The following is a 21,691-nucleotide window of genomic DNA, read 5'->3' as shown; positions in this document are numbered from 1 at the left end:
AGCCAGGATGATAAAGATTTTCCGATTAATCAATCGATGATTCTCTTGGTAGGCAAAATCGCTGCAAGCCAAGAAGACGAATGAAAATATCTTCACAAAAAGCGTAAGGTAAAGGAGAACATCTGTCGTCTGAAGAACGACACCAGATACCATTGGTCAATAACAACCGTTAATGCGGCATGCTAGCCGTTACGATTTTGGTTTTAAAAAGAAGGCATTGGAATATACCATATAGCAAGCGAGAAAAATCGAACGATCGGCAAAGAATTTCAATAAAAGGCTAACTAGTAAAAAAACTCTGTATAAATTTTAGCAACATTTTTATTCTACTTTCAAGATATCCGCGTACAAACACATATCTCTATTGATTTCAGTCAAAAGAGCAAAGGAATACTCTCATAAAAAGCTTAGAGTAAAGATGTATAACAGATACAAGGCACAATCAGCGCTTAACTAATGCACATACAAGAAACCTGAACACCTAATATTACGTCGTTTTCTCTTTTTATGTTTTAATAGAATAAAGTTATAAAACTTATTGACAGCAAAGCGCAGGCGCTGCGAAAAGGAGCAAAATTTATACCTTAACGCAAAGTAAATCAGGACAAACCAGCGTTTATTTTTAAGAAATTCCAATATCAATAAATGTTGTAAAACAAAATCAGAACAAAATCAATACAAAAATAAATGAATTTTAAATTTAAAACTTACTGGCATTCATTCATAATTTCTTCCTGGCTTCGGACTTGTACGGGTGCCAATGTTTCTACGTTCTCTTCATAGTTACCAAAACATTTGGTGATTTTCTCATCGAACGTATTAACCAAATCTTCTAAGCTGCCACCGAATGTTTCGCCGAAATTGTCGACAGTTTCCATAGAAAATGAGGCGGCCTTGCCCATGCCAGAAGTCATTTCGTTATTGCAATCACCGCCAGCAAAACCATCGAAACCCATTTCGGCAGCTAACAAACTATTACAATTGGGACTAAGACCTCCAGTAGCAAATGGTGAACCATTTTTACTGACGTGAGCATCACGTACGGCCTCCTCTAACAAACGCATCTTATTTTCCTGGGCAGCCAAAGGATCTTTGAGATTTAAATTTAAAGAATCGCTTAGTGTGTTTTGATTGGAGATATAATCGCAACCAGCCCAGTCATCGGTTTCGTCAAGTTTTGCCAAAGGAGCCTCAAATTTAAGCTCGGCCATCTTAGAGCCGAGGTCACGCATGGCCCGGAAAGGCGCACTAAACAGAATTTATTAATAAACGTAGAGTTTTTTTGCAATTTTTGAATTAAATAAACAATTTTTTTCTGCAATAACTTCTTTTATACTATTCACTTGTCCTTTAAATTTACTAAAGGAACACCAACACTAATATAAAGACCACTACATTTATTTACTGTCTCTTCTTTTTTTTTTCTCTTACTTGCCTCCCCTTCGAATTTTTCTTTTTTAAGGGGTGTTTTTATATGCGTGTGTATATGTGCGTGTTATATTTTTATTTAAAAAAAATTCTAATAAGAATTTGTTACACTTAGTATTTTTTGATGTTTATTTTATAAGACGTATAATTTTTCGCCGTTGATTATATTTTGGACAATATGTTTGTTTATTTTTCGTTCAAAATGAAAATGTCTTAAAATTTCTCTTTTACTCTCTTTTCTCACTCAAAAAAATGCTTTACAAATTCGAGCGGACTCACTAAAATCAAACGCTTTTCAGCAAAGCAAAATAAAGACTAAATAGTAAGTGAAGAAAGTAGCATAAAAAAAGTTCACAGAAACTTACCGACATACTATACGTCGTCCCTAAACAGAGTTACCGCACAATTAAACTATGATTTCGCCGCAATTTTTATTAAATTGATTAATTTTTGTTTAGAGGCTTATTAGAGTCCTCTTGATAACTATATCTAGCAAAAATTTAGATTTTTCAACAAATATAATATGATGAGATATTATTACGTTTTCAAATACATGTTTTTAATAGATTTAATGTAAAGTAGGCGTCACTGTTTAAATCTTTCATTTCGGCAATTTCATACATTGTCAAGTGTTCAACAAGAAAAAAAAATTGATTGTTATCTTCAAATGACGAATGGTCAATAAGAATACATCTCAATCGTAATTTAACAGTCTTAACGATTATTCGACATCATCGGTCGTTATTGTTTAATATTGTCAAGAATTCGCAATGGTCAGCGTGTTTGGAGATCTTTGTCACGGGAAAAACTTATAAACCATACGGGGTACGCACATATGCCGTACATATACAAAAATGTGTGAACAGTTATTTTTGCGGAATTGATTTCGAGTAAATGCAGAATATGGTTAAATTGAGATTGTGTTATCGTCGTATTTTTTTATTTGATCGAAATTTTTTACAACCGATTGCAAAATTTAATGAAACTGTCCTTCTAAATTGTCACCTTAAGATTTGGACCTTAAACGCAAGGACGCTTGATTACTTTTTCAAGTGTGGGAATTAAAATTGAGTATATTGAAAGTAATCTACGCAAACATCATTCTCGCGCTTCAAAAGGCCATGAAACCTGATTGCGTAAAGGCCTTAAATGATTTCAAAAATTTTGATCGTCTGTCGGCATTATTAGAAATATTTGAATTTATTTATATTTTCTTTCAAATTACAAAAAAGATTTCGGGAAACAAATGCCTATTTGCTGCAACAATTATTCTCATGGCAACAATTAAACAAATAGTCTGAAAAAAAAGATTTACGGAAATTTGGTTTCCTTGTTCGTACTATTACTAAAATATGATAAACATTAAGTTCCTATAAAAAGGTCTACGTAAAGTACTGCTGAAGGATAACTTCGAAAAGTTCTCTCAACAGGAAACGATCTTTGAAATTGTCATCGAAAAATATTTCACTTTGGAAATATTCTCTATTAGAAGCACTTCTGATGGAATATGGAGGCATAGTAACAGATCGAATTACAGAACTGGAATTTGTAAAAAAAATACTTCTAGTCCACTGGTCACTGCTCTTGTCGTGCCTGGTATGGGATATTACAACGGCTGCATTTTGGTAAATGACAAGACAGCAAATCGTTTGGCGAAGACTACGTCTGTTTGCGCTTTTCTAGTAGAGATGTAACTGCTTTCACCCGTCCTACGGATTTTGAAGAGGAATTACCGTAGGTGAAATACAGCAACGACATTTCCGTATAAAATATCTTCATTTTCTCAATTTACAGAGCCGAAGTTCCGCTTATTGGATGCTTACCTACGGAAAAACTTGCAAAAAGCACAGATCATTCGTTTGCTAAAACGATTGTTAGGCACCTGGCACTGATTACTAGCGGCGGTTCAGCGTATATTTATTTAACCAAATTACAAACGTTAAGATCGTATGTTCAGGTCCAAAAATTTAGCTGTTGTTACAATTTAAGCGAGGACAAGTAGGTTATTTTTCACACAAATACATCACGGGTTAAATTATTAATTTTATTTTTGCAGCCAGACATGCACAGTTTCACGATCTTGAAGAAATGCTACCAGATAAAACGGAACCATTAGTCGAAAGCGATTTTCCTAAAATAATGCATGACATTCGGAAAAACGCTGACCCCGAACGCTTTACCCATTGTAAATAGGCAACTACAACTTCTTTCTTTCGGTTTGACGTGCCAGTACCTCATATTCGCAACAAAACGTGAACTCCGCTCTGAGCAAGCTCTTCCAGTGATTTCGGACCGACGCAGCCACGACAAAACTTCCGCAATAAGACGTTCTAGCTCCCAAGTTTCTGTCAGCTGGAAGATTATTCCGATGCCTCGCAACTCCCGGCCGGAAATAAGCAGAGAAGAAAGCGAAAAAAGAAAGAAATAATTAAAGGTTCTGGTTAGATTTTACGGGCGCCTTACGACCTGAAAATTCTGCAGCGAAAAAAAAACGCTTTATACTACGCGTACGGGCATAGTATTCTCGTAGTATGGAGAGAGATCTACCTCTGTCTCCTTCGTTTAATACGAAATCCCGATTGTATATAGCATAGTTGATGAAACTATGTGCAAAGACACAAGTACTGATGAAATAGTAGCACTTGTTAATGGCTTTCATTAACCGTAGCCTTGATACGGCTCATTATTGATCAGAATTACAATTCAAAAAATTTTCTAAATATTTGTCAAATTAAGCTTTTAAAATTTGTGAGAAAGTGAACGTGGGTTGGGTTGAATGTTGTCAGCAGGCGTTAGCGATGATCCGATGGTGAATGTTAAAGCACATCAAATCAATGTCAATTCCAGAAAAGCTTCTGGTTTTACGCTGTGACAACTTGTAAAGCAGGTGATGTGATCTTAAGCTTCCGCGGAAATACGATATATGAAAGATATGCATTTAGTAACCTTATTCTAATATTGTTCAGAATGATATTTAAAAAAAAAAGTATCTAAGACGACCTACGAGTTTTGGTCGTGTATCAAAATTTATATAAACCGAAAACCACGTTCCATTTTCGGTGGAAACAATGTTCATGCTTTATACCATTGCGGAAACGATTTAAAATAGACTTTTTTCGATGCTATGGTATGTAAAGAGCTATTGAACTCGTCAGCAGGATACGAAAAACATGTATGTTTGCGCAAAATGGATATTGTATGAACGGCAGTTGGAGCAGGAACTTCCCGCCAAAGAAAAAAAAAGTGTATATAGGTAAATATATTCATAAACTTTTACTAATCTTGGCTTGACCTTTTCCATTTTAAAAGTTTCAAATCAGTAAGCGAGTAATTGTGTTGCGATTGTGCTAAATTGCTCGTTACGCCCTTCAATTATTTAACAGCCCCAGCCAAAGCGTTGTAAATTACTCTCAATTTTCTTGTGCTCCCAATTCCTAATGACAAGAGTGTTTGGGGTTCTTTATTGCGAAAAATTTACAAAAATATACAAAATATGCACACATGCACACATATGCACGTATATATATGTGAGCGTATGTACGCTCAATGACAAGATTGTATTTGTATCGAACAATTGAAAACTCTTCCCTAAGTATTTATCGCTAATAGATATTTTCTGAAATAAAGTAATAATCTATACACGTATAAATTGAATGACTCTTTTAGTTTTAATACCCATTTTGATTGTCATGTGTTTATAGCTTTTGTAATAATGACCATACATACCAACATGTGAACGACCATACGATTGATATTCATTTCGTTTGTTTTTGGTGCTTTGGTGCGACAATCTTCCTTCGCATAGATTATATACCCATCATACACCATAAATTCATCGTGTAACTACGCTGATTTCAAAGGCGTGGTTATTGGTTTGTCCAAAGGAATCAATGCACCATTCTTTCATATCTGGCATGGCTCGGCCACGAAAGAAGGCTAAACCTTTGGTAATTTTGCAGCATATTTAGCAGTGGTGAATACCTCTCCACCTATAAAGTCACCTTTGAGAGTAATATCAAACCAGTAGAATTTTGCTTACTACTGCAGTAATATTTCGCAGGCTTAGATACTATGGGGCGAGATACCTGCATAAAACGGGAGTCATGCCATAGCAAATGACGAGTGGATAGTTGTTAAAAAAGTTTAAAGTAGCAACTTTCAGCTTGACGGGATCTTTTGTACATATCCATCATGAGTATTTTGAACATATTTCTGTCCGTCTGTGTCACGTCTTCTGTAAGCATTCTTCGGGATGCGAGGATGAAGCTACCGAAAAAAACGTTGGAAGTTCTTCACCATCGATTAGTATTGAAAATGGGACTAACCGGTCGAAGCAGGTGCAGTATCCTAGAAGCTGAATATGTGCCTGTTCTTAAAAGCATAAGAAATAGTTTTTTGATAAATACTCATAAAGTCCAAAAAGCAACTACGCCCACACAATATTATAGTTTTAAGGAGCAAATTTCGCAGACTTCATAAAGTAAATACATTCTTAACCGGTTTCAAATTCGAAAATTCCTTAACCAAGTCCCTGTGTTCTTACTCTTACTGATTTATTTTTAGAGTCTTAGATGTGGGCACTGACTTGGTGTAAATGGTTTTCGATTTCGCCCGTTTTTTTTCTTCGCTTGAGATAAACGAACTGAAGGATCAGCGACCTAACTACGATGCCTTTTTTTCTATATATTTTTAAGGTTTTCCTCCTGGCATTTCAAATGAATGCAAGTGAATGGGAATCGTTGGGAACTTTCACCCATCATAATTTATATATTCTTCACTGATCAGAGTTGATTTATTTTTCCCTCTTAGCATAAAAATCAGAGTTAACGTTAATAGATCGACTGGTTTGTCGTCGCTCTTGAAACTCTCACAATCGTAAATAATTGCAATCTAAAGCACGAATTTTAATTTACTGTTAGTTTCGGTAAAAGTGGAAGCAATCGAAAACTTTGACGGTTATAATATGATAGCATGATAAAGGAACAGAAATTTAGAAAAATTTGAATTTAAAATGGTGCTAAACGCAATTATTTCTATAATATACTTATAAACATATAGTGCATACATAGGAAAATGGTTAAAAAAACTTTATTTCAATTTTTTTATCTTTGTTTTATTTGATTTGTTGTAGCAAAACCATTTAGAAATACTCATCTCCTAAATTGCGATATAAAAATTTTCTCCCAAAATCAAATCGGAAATGACTGTTTACATATTTTCACATAAGTGCATGTGCGTGCATATGTGCATTTTTCATATATATTGTAAATATCTTGCGATAAAAAAACTCGGATGTTTATCGTTACTAAACTATAACAATTAAGGATGCTTAATACAGTTGAAAAATAATCATTGAGATTTATTTTTATTAATCACTCGCCATTTCAGTTAAAATGTGTAAAGAGCGTGAATATTTTCATTTTCTCTCTATCCGTGCACAAAGAATAACGTTATGTTCAGTTTAAATATGGTAAGACAAGTATTCAATTTAGCAATATAAGTAACGCTAGTTCCATAGGTCAATATGAATAGAAAATGTGATAGGCTTGAGTTATTATGACTTTTCCATAGCCCACAAGTTTTTGTTGCAAACTTGCTTATATTTATTTGATGTGTGCTTGATAAAGGAGGAGAATAATTTAAAAAAGAAAAGTCTCTTCTTCTGGCGAAAAAGCGATTTTTTAGAACATTTAAATGTCATGTATTCAAAAAATTCAATTGGGGAAGGAACAGTAAAATTTGTTATTTTGATGATATACTTGCTGCAAGAAAGTTTTGTTGATCAAAAATTTCTTGGATAAATCAAACCACTGCTAATATTACAACGAAAATAAAATAATAAAAATAGAATTGAAGTTAAAATGTCGTCGGCTTGCAACAAAAGTTAAAAAAAAACTTATTCTTAAATTTTGAGGCTTATATATGTATGAATATGTAAGCTTAGACTTTGGTGTAGGTAATTATATCGTTTTATGAATGAATTATGACTTCGTAGTAATTAGATGCATTTTTATGAAGTAGGTAACTCTGTTGTTTTGTACTCTTTAGATGTCGTAAGGTTTGATACCGTATATCGTAGGTTCGATGTGAGACGAAAAATAAGACAAAAAGAATTCTTGTATTTTGGTATTTATTTTCTTTCAATAAAAATTATGAATAATTAATATAAAATGTAAAAATTATCATAATCAATAAAGATGTTATCGAATATATGACGAGAATAGAAAAAATGCAGAATAAATAAAAAAAATATTTTTAAATCATCTTTAAAAAGATGTTAAAGTGTTAAGAGAATAAGAAAAAGGTGCCTAAAATTCAAGAGCGTGAGAGAGAAAGAGAGATAAAAAGATTTGATATGAAGCAGAAAAAAGATTAGAGGATATGGTGTTAATTAATAAAGAGTTATAAATAATTAAGGAAAAAATTTAATTAGATCTAAAAAGTAGTGTAACTAAAAAAAAGTGGAAATGATTTATTAGTAAAAAGATGCAAGCATGAATTCGTGCGATAACTAAGCAGTTTTTTTTTTTTTTTAAACAAAAAGACCACAGTGACGTCAAATTCTCACAAGATATATTCTTCTGAATTATCTTAAGTCAAGTAAAAAAAAAAAGAAACAAATTAATTAGTGAACAAGAATTGTGAAATAGCTTGCAGAGTATTGTAACTTACAGAGCAGTAGCCATGACAGATTGCTTGGAAACGCTGCTTAGCAGCATGTCCAATACCTTCAATAGCGAATGTACCACGAATGCAGAGGTCGACCTCACCGATGATAAGACTGTTAAGTGGCGTAACTTGTCCAAGAATCAATTTGCCAGCAAAGATAAAGACAAGAAGATAATGAAAGTCAAAGACAATGATAATACTATCTCAAGCTCCAATAATTCTATTAACGGCGCATTGCCTAATAATAGTAGAGTAGAAATAAAAGCTTTATCGGTCGAAAACAGAACAAAAGATATAAAGGAAGAAGAGCACTTAATTAAAAATGATGAAAGTAATGACAAGAAAGAAGACGAGGAGCAGTTGCAAAAAGATGAAGATAAATTAAACGCTAACGTTGAAAAAACTTTTAAGGAACTATTAGAAGATCACGAGCCAGAGAAATCAATCGAGAATGTTGATAACGAAAACGTGGATCAAAGTTCTAACGCAGAAAAAACAGCAGTTTCAAAGGAAATATTAAATATCGCGTCAACAGCAATTATTACAAACGTTAACAATTTAAATCAAGGCCAACAACAATTAGCAAAATGCACTACGCAAACAACAACAACTACTATCACTACCACCTCCCCTATAAAATCATCTGCTTGCGTTCCCTCTACGACGTCTTCTACTTACGCCCCTGCTAACGATAAATCTGAAAAATTCATATTAAATATATTAGAAAATTTGTCCGATAACAATTTTACACAAGAAGAAACGAATGCAACAACAACAACAATAATAACAACAACAACAACGATGACAACAGCAACAACAAAAACCACAGCAATTAATAATACCACCACTACCACCACTACATTAACATCATCGTTATTGCCATCGACATCACCATCCTGCTCGTTTACTACACATAATGAATACACGACTGATGTAAATACTACAAGTACTGTTAGCGCTTGTTCTTCTTCCTCCACATCGTCATTGGCACTCACAACCAAAACACTTGTTGTTGTTGCTACAACTATTACGACCCCTACTACCACTGCTGCTGCTATTAGCACTACTACCAATACTGCTGATAACGCTCAAACATGCGAGAATATAAATCCAGTTAATTCCCAAACAAGCGAACAATGTAACACATGTACCACTGTTGCTTGTCTTCTTGATGATGCTGTCGGTAAATTTTCAGAAAATACGTCGAAGCATTTAGCCGTTGATGATGTCGCCGCTGCCGACAGTAATGCTCCAACAACTCTTAAGACTAAAGATGGTAGTGAAGATAATCCCGTTAAATCAGAACCTGTCGTCGATAATATTACTGATGAAAAAATTAATAAAAGTGTAAGTAGTAGAATTTTGTAAATTTCTTATATATGATAGCAAAATACGTACGTTAATAGGTTAATACGATTTTCGTTTAGGTTAGCTATAACACATTCAGTAATTTTCATGGCTAAGTAAGAAAAAAAAAGAAAAAAAATTGACATAGTCCGCTTTAAAACGCGATTATGTCACAATAAATCCGATGCGTCTTTAACCCTGTGATACCTTTTTTTGTAGAATGAGTCTGTAATACTCCCAAAATTGCCTCATCGTTTGATCGAAATCTTTTTCCCCGAAGTATTGTTATAATAGTTTCTCGACGGATAAGACAAAAATTTGATCGCCATTTCCACCACTGATTTGCGATCCCGACTGTGTTTGTTCCACTGTACATATATAAATATAATATACATGTCGTAGACATTTGGCAAAAAGTTTCCTCCCGCCCAACTTTTCATGCAATATATCGGCGTTTTGATGTCCTTGGGATGTCGGCTATCTGTTGCACTTTTACGCAACTTTTCGTTTGGCATTTTTTCAAAGGTAATATGGGTTTTTTTCGTTAGAGGTAACACTTATGTGCCAGTCCCAGCAATTATTGACCGATGTATTGATTGTATTAGATTTTATTAAATCCACTTTCATTTCACTTTTTTAAGAGTGGTTATCAAGTTTTGTAACTTAATGTGATTAGTTGATATTAACATTGCTAACGATCCCATCTTCTTCTTCTTCCCCTTCTTGATACCTAAATTATATAATACTATGACTTACTGGATTGTAACTTTCTATGACCCAAATTAAATATTTTTTTATTATTTGTAGCTGAATATATGTATGTATATGGTTTTTGCTGTCTGGTGGAAGTGTGTGTTTCTTTTGAAGATTTCGCCAGATGAATAGCGACGACAGTTGGAATAAAATTTTATCAGATCTCAAATATTGTTATGCAAATATCATTTTATCTCTTTGGAACAATCGATCGATTGCGAACCTTTCCGGTTTCGACAAATTTAAAATTTCGCCAATTGAATTCATGTCCAAGCGAATTACTAATTGTTTTGTCTTTTTGACCGGTTAGTTCAAAATTTGTTAGCATTGGATTTGTCTTGATATAGATGAACTCCATTTTCCATTGAGCCTTATTTGAAATTATAAGCTCAAATCAATTACTTTTTGCTAAATTTATTATCGTGGCATTAGTGTTTTATTAGCATTGATCTCTACGCTACAAGCTAATGAGTTGCCTTTTTTTTGGCTTTTCAGTCCTCCCGTTCCGCAAGCCTCAGTCCTCAACGTCGCTTACGTGGCTCTTGCAGATCTGTTGACTTTAATATTGATGAGGAAGAGCATGTGCAAAAATCCCATGATGAAGTTTCCAATGAAGTAGAGGAAAACGTTGAAAAGCCTGTTGTAGTTAATAATGTAGCAACTATTACACTTGTAACACCTATTCGACGTGGGCGTGGTAGAGCGAGAAAAGTCGATACTAATGAAGGGCAGGAAAGTCAACCGAAAGAGCTAACAGCGAATGAAATTTCACCCAGTAATGAACGCAAAGTCGGTGGCCGTAAGCGTAAACAAAACGATGAAGACAATGATCAGTTGGGCCACATTATGAAATATGAAGAAGAAGATGGCAAATGTATGAGACGTAGTGTGCGATTAGGTAATCGTTTGGATGGTTTTAAAATTTTGGTAAGCTTACGCAAACGTTCTGTAAATGTATTTGTTTTCAAAATCTGCATATTGTTTTGCAGGAGGAAGAGCAAAAAGTAGAATCAGTTGATACTTTGAAAGCTGTAGAAAGTTCGCAGAGTGACTTAAAGTCTTTGCGCTTTGCCATCGACGAAAAAGTTCCCCCGCGAAAACGTGGCCGCAAAGCTAAAGTACAAATAGAAGCAGAAAAACTTTTACAACGGCAAATTTCCAATAACAATAACAACAACAATAATACTGAACAAGTATCACCTCATGGACACAATATTATGTCTAATAAACGTGGTGGCACCACTCTTCCAGTCACCGACACCGTGGTACCGAAACGTTCTCAAAGGCGCATAAAACCTACCACAAAAATTTTGGAGAACGATGAACTACGTTACGAATTTGAAACTAAAAATATTGAACGCATTACAGCTCAAGTTTGGGAAAATAGTGAGCTGAACGAAACCACACCTACACATCAGATAAGTGGTGCTGGCAACAATAGTGCCAGTCTGGACAAGTATACGAATTCTTCGAAACAGAGAAGCGAAAAGTCTGACGGAAGCAATGACAGCCATCCATCGGGAACGAACGCCATAAAAAAGAAGCTATTCGCTAAAACTAAAAGAGATTTGGAAAATTCTGGGGCGGCCTTAGACGCGGCACAAAATTCACGTAAACTCTGTCCCGATATAGACAAGTTTTTGCATGAAATTAAAACAGCGAAATTAAATTTGAATCGGTCGCCGGAAGATCGCAAATTAAGCAAAAAGCAGCAACGTAAATTGGCGAAACAAAAAGAGAAACATTTAGAGAAGCTGGGTTTGCGTCGTAATGGCAGCGATGATGGCACCGATTTGGATAGTCTCAGTGACAGTGAGGAGTTTGTACCCACCACTCGAGTACAAGTGCCTAAACCTAGTGTTACTCTCCGTATAAGAACTGGCAAGGAAGCAACGCCTCAACCTCAGTTAATTAATAATACAAAATCGACAAACAGTGTCACCATGACTGCAACATCCATTGCCACTTCCACAACAACCACAACAACAACAACTTTGAGTACAACGGCTCGTCGGACTCAGAGACAAAAGTTGGCAGAAAAATCTGTAGGAATTAATTGTCAACAACCAAAAACGCTTAACAATGCTTTGGAATCCACAGGAAATGTTGCAATTAATTCAAGTTCCGCCACCGTTCCTGGTGCTTCTAACAAACCTGCTCGTAGCTTGATTTGTTTATGCCAAAAATCCTCTAATTATTATACACGCAATACTCCGGAGACGCAGTATTGTTGTGCAATTGATAATATCGATGAACAGAAGGTGGGATGTTGTAATCAATTGAACGGTGAAATTCTGCAATTATTTCGTCCTAGTCAACGGGTGGGCTATTTAGTATTATGCGATGATCATAAGAAACGATTGCAGTCTCATAATTCCTGTGCTGGTTGCGGTATATTCTGCACACAGGTAAGAATCTTTGAACTGTAATATGATTGTGTTATGATACGAAGACTGAAAATACTGTCATTCTCGTGCCACTGATAGTCGAACGTCCAAAATTTGGCGTTTGAAATTTTTAATTTAGATCTTGTAGAATTTAGTAGGAGGAAGATTAAATGAGTTTAAATGTCCCGTAAAAATATTGTAATAAATTAAGTGGGGATGAAGTAAATAAAAAGACTGATCGAGAGCAGAGCAGAAGAAAAAAGGGAACGCAGAAAACGCGGCGGCCTGAGACATACCGACAATTTCATAATGTGTAATAACTAAATTACAGTTTATGAAATTCGGAAGGCTCCCTATCAGAGCCGTAGAGAGTACAACAAGTAGCCGCCAAATTATTAAATTGTCTCTAGGCAAGCCCCGAAAGAAGAAGCTCAAGATGAAAAATGAAGCTAAGCACAAATGAACGCAAATAAAACGGATAGACAACCGTTATAACCGAAAAGAGTATAACAAGATTTTCCCAGGGAAATAAGTAAAGACTTTTAATTATCACTGCAAAATCAGGTTGATTGAATGTGCTTTAAAAACATGATGTGGAATAAGGATTAAAACATATGCTTGAATAGTTAGCTTTCACTTCAATTTGTTTTTCAGGGCAAATTTACTCTCTGCAAACATCGTCATTTCTTTCATCCTGAATGTGCCCAAAAATTTATTATTAATAGTAAGTACGATCCACAGCAGCCCGCAGGTCATAAAGCTAGTCCAACATTAGTCCTTAAGTGTCCACACTGTGGTGTGGACACGCCGGAGCGTACGTCGATGGTAACAATGAAATGCCAAACATTGCCAGTGTTTTCAACAACGCAAAGATCCACGTCCTTGCAAATGGCCGGAATTCATAACAGCAACGGAATACAGGCAGCAAGTTTGACTATGAAAGCAACAACAGCCACCTTAAATACTAACGTTAACAGCACTAACGGATGTATAGATAATCAGAGCGGTCAAACAAAACTAAGAACAACAACAGCAGTCACATCTCTATTGCCGCCTCCACTACCACGGCCTATGATGATCAACTATGAGCAACTGATACCGGAGTCGGTAATGAATGTGGCGGTAAGGCGTCAAAGTACCGCGTCTATGTCACGTAATAAAAATGCAGTTGAATTTACTACCCGTGATATGTATTACGCTATAGAAAACGATGACCTGGAGAGGGTAGCAGAGATACTGGGTAAGAAGAAAAAGATTAAATTAACTAAGGCTAACATTGCTCGCGAAAATTTGTTAATATTCATGCCCGTCGCGGAAGGGTGGAGGGGGGGGGGGGGGGTTATTATATAAACGCTTTAGAGCCCCACGATCTATACATATATTCCAGTTAGTCATTTCTGTCCGTCCGTATTTTCTTGCTAAAATTATCAAGGCCGCAAAAAGCAGATATAAAGCACAAACATGTCGAATATATATTTGGATGCAGTTTACAAATTGGGAAATGGCTTGATCGTCTCTATGCACGCTCACGATAGCTGTAGCATAGCTGAAGCTATATTGAAAAGATGTGCGACATTTCAACACGTTCTTATCACTAATTTCTACTACGTGGAAATGTGATGTGAAAATGGGTCCGATACCTTCACCAAAAACAAAAATTTAATTTTTGATTATTCAAAACTGTTTTCAAGACGAATGCACTTTTTTTAATTGATTTTCAATAGCTTCAAATTATGATGTGGCAACGCCTATGCGGGAATTTTTCAATGGCACTTGCTTGCATTTGGTGGCACATTTCGGCACTTTGCAAATGGCTTATTTGTTGCTATGTAAGGCGGCCAACCCGGATGTTATCAATGTATTGGATCGTGAATTGCGTACAGCGGTTATGTGTGCCGTTAAAGAAGAGAAATGCGATTTAGTAAATTTGTTCGCTCAAAGTAGAGCTGATTTGGCGGTAAAGGTAGGTTTCATATAAGCAAGGGCGAATGTTGCGATAATTTTGCCTTAACCTATATAGGGTCCTGATGGTCGCACCGTTTTGCATATAGCTGCTCAGACTGGAAATCTAGAAATTACCCAGTTATTAGTATTTAGTTATAAGGCTTCGAAGAATATTTCAAATTTTTTAAGCTTTATTAATGCTCAAGATGATGGAGGGTGGACTGCTATGGTCTGGGCCGCCGAATTGGGTCATACTGGCATAGTAAGGTAAGTAAGGTTGTCTTTAAATGCTTAAAGAAAATTTTCTAAAAGAATTTTTCGAAAAATAGCCTTCTCTTGCAGCAGGGTGCTGATCCTAACATATGCGACAATGATAACAATACTGTACTGCATTGGGCTGCCTTACATAACAATGATTTGGATACCATTACAATATTACTGCAGGCCGGTATTAATTGTAACATACAAAATATTGAAGGAGAAACACCATTGTAAAAATGCTGGCAAATTTCTGCTTTTACTTACTAAAACTGAATTTGGTTCTTTTAGGCATATTGCTTGCCACCATTCGAGTACCCGCTTGTGTATAGCTTTAATAGCTAACGGTGCGGACTTGCTACTGAGAAATCGTTCGGATGAATTGCCTTATGATTGTATACCAAATGAAGATTCGGAGTGCGCCCGTACTGTGGGTTTTAATATGCAAATGCGCGCTTTTCATCCCCGAGATTTTCAGCGTACTCGCATTGTTTGCGGAGATATAAGTAATGGACGTGAATTAAGACCTATACAGGCGTTACGGAATGATATTAATTTTGAGGGTAGTGAAGGTGTCTCAGCTGACGAATCGGACCAGATTATGTGGCCCGATTTTCGTTACATTACGGATACTATAATACTCCAGAATTCAGTGCAAATCGATAAACGCGTATCGCAAATGCGCATTTGTACATGCATGGATGGGTAGGTGAATAAGAGAAGCTTGATTCATTTTAACTGTATCGCATTGTTTTTTTTAATAGCTGTTCTACTGATCAGTGTCAGTGTACGGGAGCATCGGTACAATGTTGGTACACAGCCGAGGGCCGTTTGTGTTCAGATTTTAATTATGACGATCCAGCCCTTATATTCGAATGTAATGACGTATGTGGCTGCAATAAGGTAAAGAAAACGAAATAGTGAAAATGGTCGGAAATTTATTTTCTCTTTATTTATTTGTAGCTGTCTTGTAAAAATCGCGTGGTTCAGAATGGTGTACGCATACCACTTCAAGTTATCGAATGCGAGGATTCGTTTAAAGGCTGGGGTGTACGCTCTTTAATACCAGTACCTAAAGGCAGCTTTGTAGCTGGATATGTTGGCGAAATTTTAACGGATCTCGAGGCTGACCGTCGAATGGACGACAGTTATTTTTTTGATTTGGGTCATAACCATTGTATTGACGCAAATTATTATGGAAATGTTAGTCGTTTTTTTAATCATTCCTGTGAACCGAACATAATTCCGGTTAGAGTGTTTTACGAGCACCAAGACTACCGTTTTCCAAAAATAGCCTTCTTTACCTGTCGAGAAATAGAGGCAGGCGAAGAAATTTGGTGAGTTAAAATATATATATATATATATATATATATATATAAATATAAAAATTTCAAAAATTCACTAAAACTTCTCTTTCTTTCTTTTATAGTTTTGATTATGGCGATAAATTTTGGTTGGTAAAAAATCGCTATTTTTCTTGTAAATGTTTAACCCCATCTTGCCGTTATTCCCACAAACCTCTGGAAAACGGTGAACTCGCTACCGATTCAGTTACCACGAGTAACGTAGGTAATATAAACGATGTTACTACAAATAATTCAGCAATCCCAGCTGTAGTTGTTAATCCTCCTCTGGTTAACAGCGCAGCGACTACTGTTACTATGACTACGAGCACCCCTGTTATTCATTTAGTTGACCAAACACAACCTTAGCTATAGGATTTAAGCAATTTTACTTATATTATAATTTTAGATCAATAATTTAAGAGTTCATTTTAAAACCAGAGCAAAAGGTATTCGGGTTTGATCGAATATTTTTCTGGTCACCACCTGCATTGTAAGAAACAAAAGAAAAAAAAAAAGAAAGAAAGAACGAATTCCACCAGATTAATGCATGTATTAATATAAACATTCACATAATGTATGAAGCTTGCGTTTTGTGAAAAGATTCGCATATTTTTATACCTGGGCAAAATTAGCTATCGGCGATTTTGCGTTCTCAATCGTACGTTGTAAACTAATTTTGACTAGAGTTGGAAAGTTTTGGTTTTGTATCTTTCATTTACCAAAGACCTATCCGTAAATGTGTTCTACGTATATTCGATGGAAAGTTTTTCACGGTGTTTGCCCATAGTTCAACATATCGTGCCAACTTAATTAAGATGGCCGAGGACAGATTGCTCATCAATATAGTTGACTCGAATACATACGTTGACGAAAATGTATATATTTTCCAAACTTAAGGAAACAGACTTGATGTAAGATGAACTTCCGGTGGTGGGTATAAATTGCTTAAAATACATCCACAGAGCTTTGTATTCTATGCAGCTTTTTCATATTTCATAAGTTTTGTTGTTTCGTTGATTAAAAAGAAAATACTAAGTTAAACAAATTATGAAATGCTAAAAAGCCAAATACAAACATTTTTATAAGAAAGAAAAAATCATTAAATTTTGAAAGCAAACGTCACGTGTGTAGCTAAATAGGCATCACTTGACAATGTTTAATCGCATGTAATGAAGGCGTGTTTTAAATAGAATTATAAATGTAAAAGAAAAAAAAAAAAATGCTAAAATGGAAAAGAACCGGTTGGTCGGATATTATGTAGATGATTAACTGTGTGCCAGATCAATTAGGTTTTTTCTATCAAAACTGTATATTTTAGTGAAAGGAGAACCGAATAACCGGGTTTCAAATCTTGCGTAGATTATTGTTATTATTATTATTATTATTATTTTTTTTTTTTTAATTTGAAAATAGTTAATAAAAACAAAATAAAAAAGATTATTACACGAATGTCAGACTGATAAAAAAAACCGCGCAAATTTTATTAACTGGTTAACTGTTCCTTTGTTATTTCCCTAAACACGCGTAAAGTATAGGGGAAAATGGTTCTTTTCTCGTATTATCACTAAAAAAATTCATTAATTACTGGGTAGTGGTAGTAGAAGACAATTGGCATCATTTCATAATTCATAAAGCCGGTTACTATTCGTGGGACTTGCTCGTTTGCTAAAACATACAACATATAATAAATTTAGTCAACCAGTTTTCTTTATGCCGGTTTTTTAAGCCCAGAAAGTTTTGGACGCTCATTGTACGCCATCCCACTAAATTATCATTTCTTTCATTTATTTATGCGCCAATAAAAACTATTCCTTCATTTCTTTTCATTCTTATTATTCTCGAAAAGCATATCTCAAATTATTTAAGAGTACCTGAACTTTAATATTCGTAAAGCTTTACATAAGAAACAAAAAAAAAAAAAAAAGAAAAAAGAAAACAAACTTAATGATATTTCAGAGTACTTACGGCATATTGTTCAGATTAATAATAATTAGTTCGGACAATCTACTTTTGTAAATATTAAAAATTGAGAAAAACAAAAAAAGGCATGCGGTAATACGAGTTTGCACACATGTGCTTCTCATAGAATCGATGTTACTTTATATAATCTCTTCTAAGTTCTCTTGAAAATAAAACAAATGCAACTTGAAAATATATATACCGATCAAATTTTGAGAAAGAAGATCGATTTTATAAGAAATAATCAATCGAATGCCTATGTTTAATATTAATGTTCGTTAATCTAACCATCCGAGTTCGAAGATGTGGCATGATTCGTGAACTTAAAAAAAGAACCAAATATATGATTATTAATAACTTATACCATATAGCAGTGAAACAATTCCGTATAAATGTTTATTGAATCCATTTAAAAGTTTTATGGGAAAATATAATATATAGGCCCATGTGAAGTGTCTGGAACCATAACAAAAAACTTAGTGGTTCTTATATAGCTCCTTTAGCTGCATGCTAATAATGCGTTTTTCGCATTACGATTCACTTTACTTTCGTGCTTGCATAATACTACAATTAACATGTTACCTACCGTGTGCATATGCTTGTGTATTTTGTTAAACTTCACGAAACTCCCGCGCGCCCACGTTTGTGGTTTTCGTTGAATGTGAATTAATGCCCGTATGCATGCATTCACTTGTCTCGACAACCGTTAATTTTCATTTCCTCGCAAATAAATAAGGTATACACTCGCTTTCAAAGCTTGCCGTTAGATGAGGGAATGATTGCATTGAGCGGTCAACCAAACTTCTGAGTATATAATCCCATAAGACTATTTAGATATGAAATTTTAAATAGAAAGGTATCTGAGTCTAAGACGGGTTATATCTGTAACTTCGACTTGTATATAATAAACGGCAGAAGAAAATATATATATACAGAGTGAAAATTAGAATCTACGGTACCGTCAGGATAAACAGTGGACTGTCTGTCATATTAAAACTAATATAGCTGAGTGTAAGTGAATAAATTGCCGGAAATAACAAGTACTGCTGGGAATTTGGCGGCAGTCCAATAAAATTAGGAAAATCATGATGGATTTAGGCGCAGATACGATGCGTTTGATACTAAACGATTATTGCTGCATACAACAGCAGGTCTGACATACATATACACACACACGAACACATAGTAAATAAAATAGATTTAATAAATATTTATGTCACACTTGAGGTTGCTAACTGTTATAGATGGTAAGTTATCAATAACACAATATGTTTGAAAATATCACCTTTTTTCGTTTCACTTTCGCTGGCTCCGATGTCCAACGTTGAACTTTGGACTGCATACGTCGCCAAGTATGTCTTTGTAACTTTTAACTGTAGATGAATACTTGTTTAAAACATCTTAAAATCGCATTAAACGCATTAAAGATCTATATCAAGTTCAGGGCCTCTAATTTAATGCGAACAGTATAATAAAATAATATTGTAAAGCAAATACCTTCACATAATTCGGAAGTAACTTAAGCAAACAAAAGTTGTTTTTGTTTAAAGAAAAAAATGGAAAAATAAAGAAATACCGGTAACTCTTTTAGAAGAGATCATCCGGTTAATTGTAAAAAACAATCTGGTTATTCGGTTTTTAAATATTTAAGACAATTATTGGTATTTTATAAAAGAAAAACAAAATTCATATTAATTTAACAGATATAAATTCAAGTATCCCGTTATTAGAATAACCCAATAATTTAATCATGTAAACTTGAAAAATCTATTGATTGAAAATTCACAATTTTCGGCGTCGATTTTTATATACATTTATAATATATATATATACATAAAAAATTTGATAGTCTGATTAAGGCTTACTTAAAAAAAAAAAAAAAAAAAAAAAAAGAAGAAAAAGAAAAAACCAACAATTCAGGTAAATGTTTTAAACGCATAACACAATTAATTCCCTTTGCCCCGATTATATTAATGCAACATCAAAATGTTTTCATTTCACAAAAGTGAAATTTTATATAACCATTATAGTTTCATGATCGTAGACACAACATAAATGAATAGCTCACGGCAGGGCTATGTGATTCCTTTATATAATATATAAAATTTATGAATTTATATACATACGCATATATATATATATATATATATATATGTATTTCGTTTTGTTTATATTCTTCGCTCGTATTCTATCAGTACTACTGCCACTGTTGAAAGGGCTTTAAAACGTTTACGCGCTTTTCTCAAATTATTATTTTTAAATAAGAAATAGTGACAAACAAGGAAAGACAAATAAATGTGCTGCATGCTGGTTTCAATAAGTGTAAGGCAATAAAATTTTTGATTCTAAACTAAAACTTTGCATTTGAAATTCATTAATCAATTAATTAAAATAAATACTCGCCTGCAATTTATCTCTTCTCATAATTTTTCAAATACCAGAAGTGCCTGAAAGAGCAAAGAAAGTTCAACTGGATTTCTTTCTTCTATATTTATTCAACAAATGCTATTGACTTATTCTTTTTTTTTTTTTTTTTTTTTTTTTTTTTTTTTTTTTTTTTTTTTTTTAAGCTCACCTTATAGCACCTTATGTCATTACACCCACCACCACTAAAGGAGAAAAAAAGTGCACATTATGTCTTTCTTATGTGACTTGCACGAAAATTGTGTAAAAAACTTTGTGTAGCGATTAAAACAAAATATAAAATTTTTATTGAAAGCCATAATATTCCAAAGACAAAATTATGATAGCGTTTGCGCTACATAGTGTGTCTTCGACAGCAAAAAAAAAAAAAACAAAAAAAGAAGGAAAATTTTCCAATGCTCTTAGCTAAAAGGCATTCATTACATATCATATGTTTAGATGATAGGAGGGAGGGGGGACATGCGCGATGGCTTGCATATGTCACGTAATGTAGGAAAGGAATTGTGCCGAAGGCAAAAGCGCCAGAAGAACAAAGCAAGTGGAGACAGGAGATGATGAACATTCCAAGGAAGTCCTTCCGAGGTGGCTTACTTTGCCGTCGGGCAGAACATAAACAGAAAAGGTGGCTGAGTGAGTATAGGTCGAATCAGGGGGTACCTTGGAATACATAATGTTATCATTGATAGATCTTTTATTGCCTTTTAATTAGACGAGAAGTAATCTAGTTACGAGCCTGTACATTCTTAAGGTTGCCTGGCTTGGGTAATAGTTGCTTGTGATCGCAAAAGGTAACATTCTCTAGTCTCATGCACACGCTTGCTTTGTTGGGCGGTCTTCCGTTCAGCAGTTAGGGAAATAAACCAATCAAAACTTTCCCAGTATGTTGCAAAGACTTAAATTTTTCATGGATCCGCTTCTGTAACTGAAAGGATGTTTTTAGGCCGTTTAGTGTAATACTTTGGTCTAAGGCTTTTGAGTATTTGATTGCTTTAAACGTGTTTAGACAATTTTTGATGCATTGTCAAAGTTCAATTAAGCTTGCATATCGTAGCATTTTTTGTCCATCAATTATAGATTTGCATTTCTTCAATGGACAAATTGTTATCACTTCTATCCTGATATCTTTTCTTAGATCGGGGTGTGCAAGTAACAAAAGCCGTTGTGAGGCATTGATTT

General features: G+C 34.5%; 2 protein-coding genes and 1 long non-coding RNA gene across 3 annotated transcripts in view; 2 read left to right on the top strand and 1 right to left on the bottom strand.

Moving 5' to 3' along the window:
- Nucleotides 1–1,232, bottom strand: part of LOC119638622 (fasciculation and elongation protein zeta-2) — a 57,743-nt gene extending 56,511 nt beyond the window's left edge. Inside the window, exon 1 of the mRNA XM_038039446.1 lies at nt 712–1,232. Within this exon, the coding sequence (XP_037895374.1) occupies nt 712–1,232 (521 nt within the window). The remainder of the gene's footprint in view (nt 1–711) is intronic.
- A 1,499-nt stretch (nt 1,233–2,731) lies between these two features.
- On the top strand, nt 2,732–6,806 carry LOC119632711. The gene is made up of 4 exons (XR_005246806.1): nt 2,732–3,162; nt 3,223–3,426; nt 3,485–4,681; nt 4,738–6,806. It is a non-coding gene; the product is annotated as an uncharacterized LOC119632711 (long non-coding RNA).
- Nucleotides 6,807–7,625: 819 nt separating this feature from the next.
- On the top strand, nt 7,626–19,907 carry LOC119632707 (serine-rich adhesin for platelets). The gene is made up of 11 exons (XM_038025764.1): nt 7,626–9,444; nt 10,693–11,124; nt 11,187–12,605; nt 13,239–13,824; nt 14,309–14,547; nt 14,605–14,795; nt 14,858–15,019; nt 15,078–15,491; nt 15,551–15,689; nt 15,750–16,123; nt 16,216–19,907. Exons 1-11 carry the CDS (start codon nt 8,113–8,115, stop codon nt 16,496–16,498), a joined length of 5,571 nt encoding a protein of 1,856 aa, XP_037881692.1. The 5' UTR covers nt 7,626–8,112; the 3' UTR covers nt 16,499–19,907.
- Nucleotides 19,908–21,691: the final 1,784 nt, after the last annotated feature.

The sequence above is a fragment of the Glossina fuscipes genome, unplaced genomic scaffold, assembly GCF_014805625.2.
Source record: "Glossina fuscipes isolate IAEA_lab_2018 unplaced genomic scaffold, Yale_Gfus_2 0, whole genome shotgun sequence".
Taxonomy (NCBI): domain Eukaryota; kingdom Metazoa; phylum Arthropoda; class Insecta; order Diptera; family Glossinidae; genus Glossina; species Glossina fuscipes.
The sequence above is the reverse complement of the archived record's forward strand: the minus strand, read 5'-3'. Positions and strand labels throughout refer to the sequence as shown.

Excerpts from the sequence above, each read along its gene's own strand:
- LOC119632707 (XM_038025764.1), top strand. The coding sequence starts at position 8,113 with ATGACAGATTGCTTGGAAACGCTGCTTAGCAGCATGTCCAATACCTTC. Across the intron at positions 14,796-14,857 it reads GGTCATACTGGCATAGTAAG|CCTTCTCTTGCAGCAGGGTG; the intron begins GTAAGTAAGGTT and ends TTCGAAAAATAG. Across the intron at positions 15,492-15,550 it reads ATTTGTACATGCATGGATGG|CTGTTCTACTGATCAGTGTC; the intron begins GTAGGTGAATAA and ends TTTTTTTAATAG.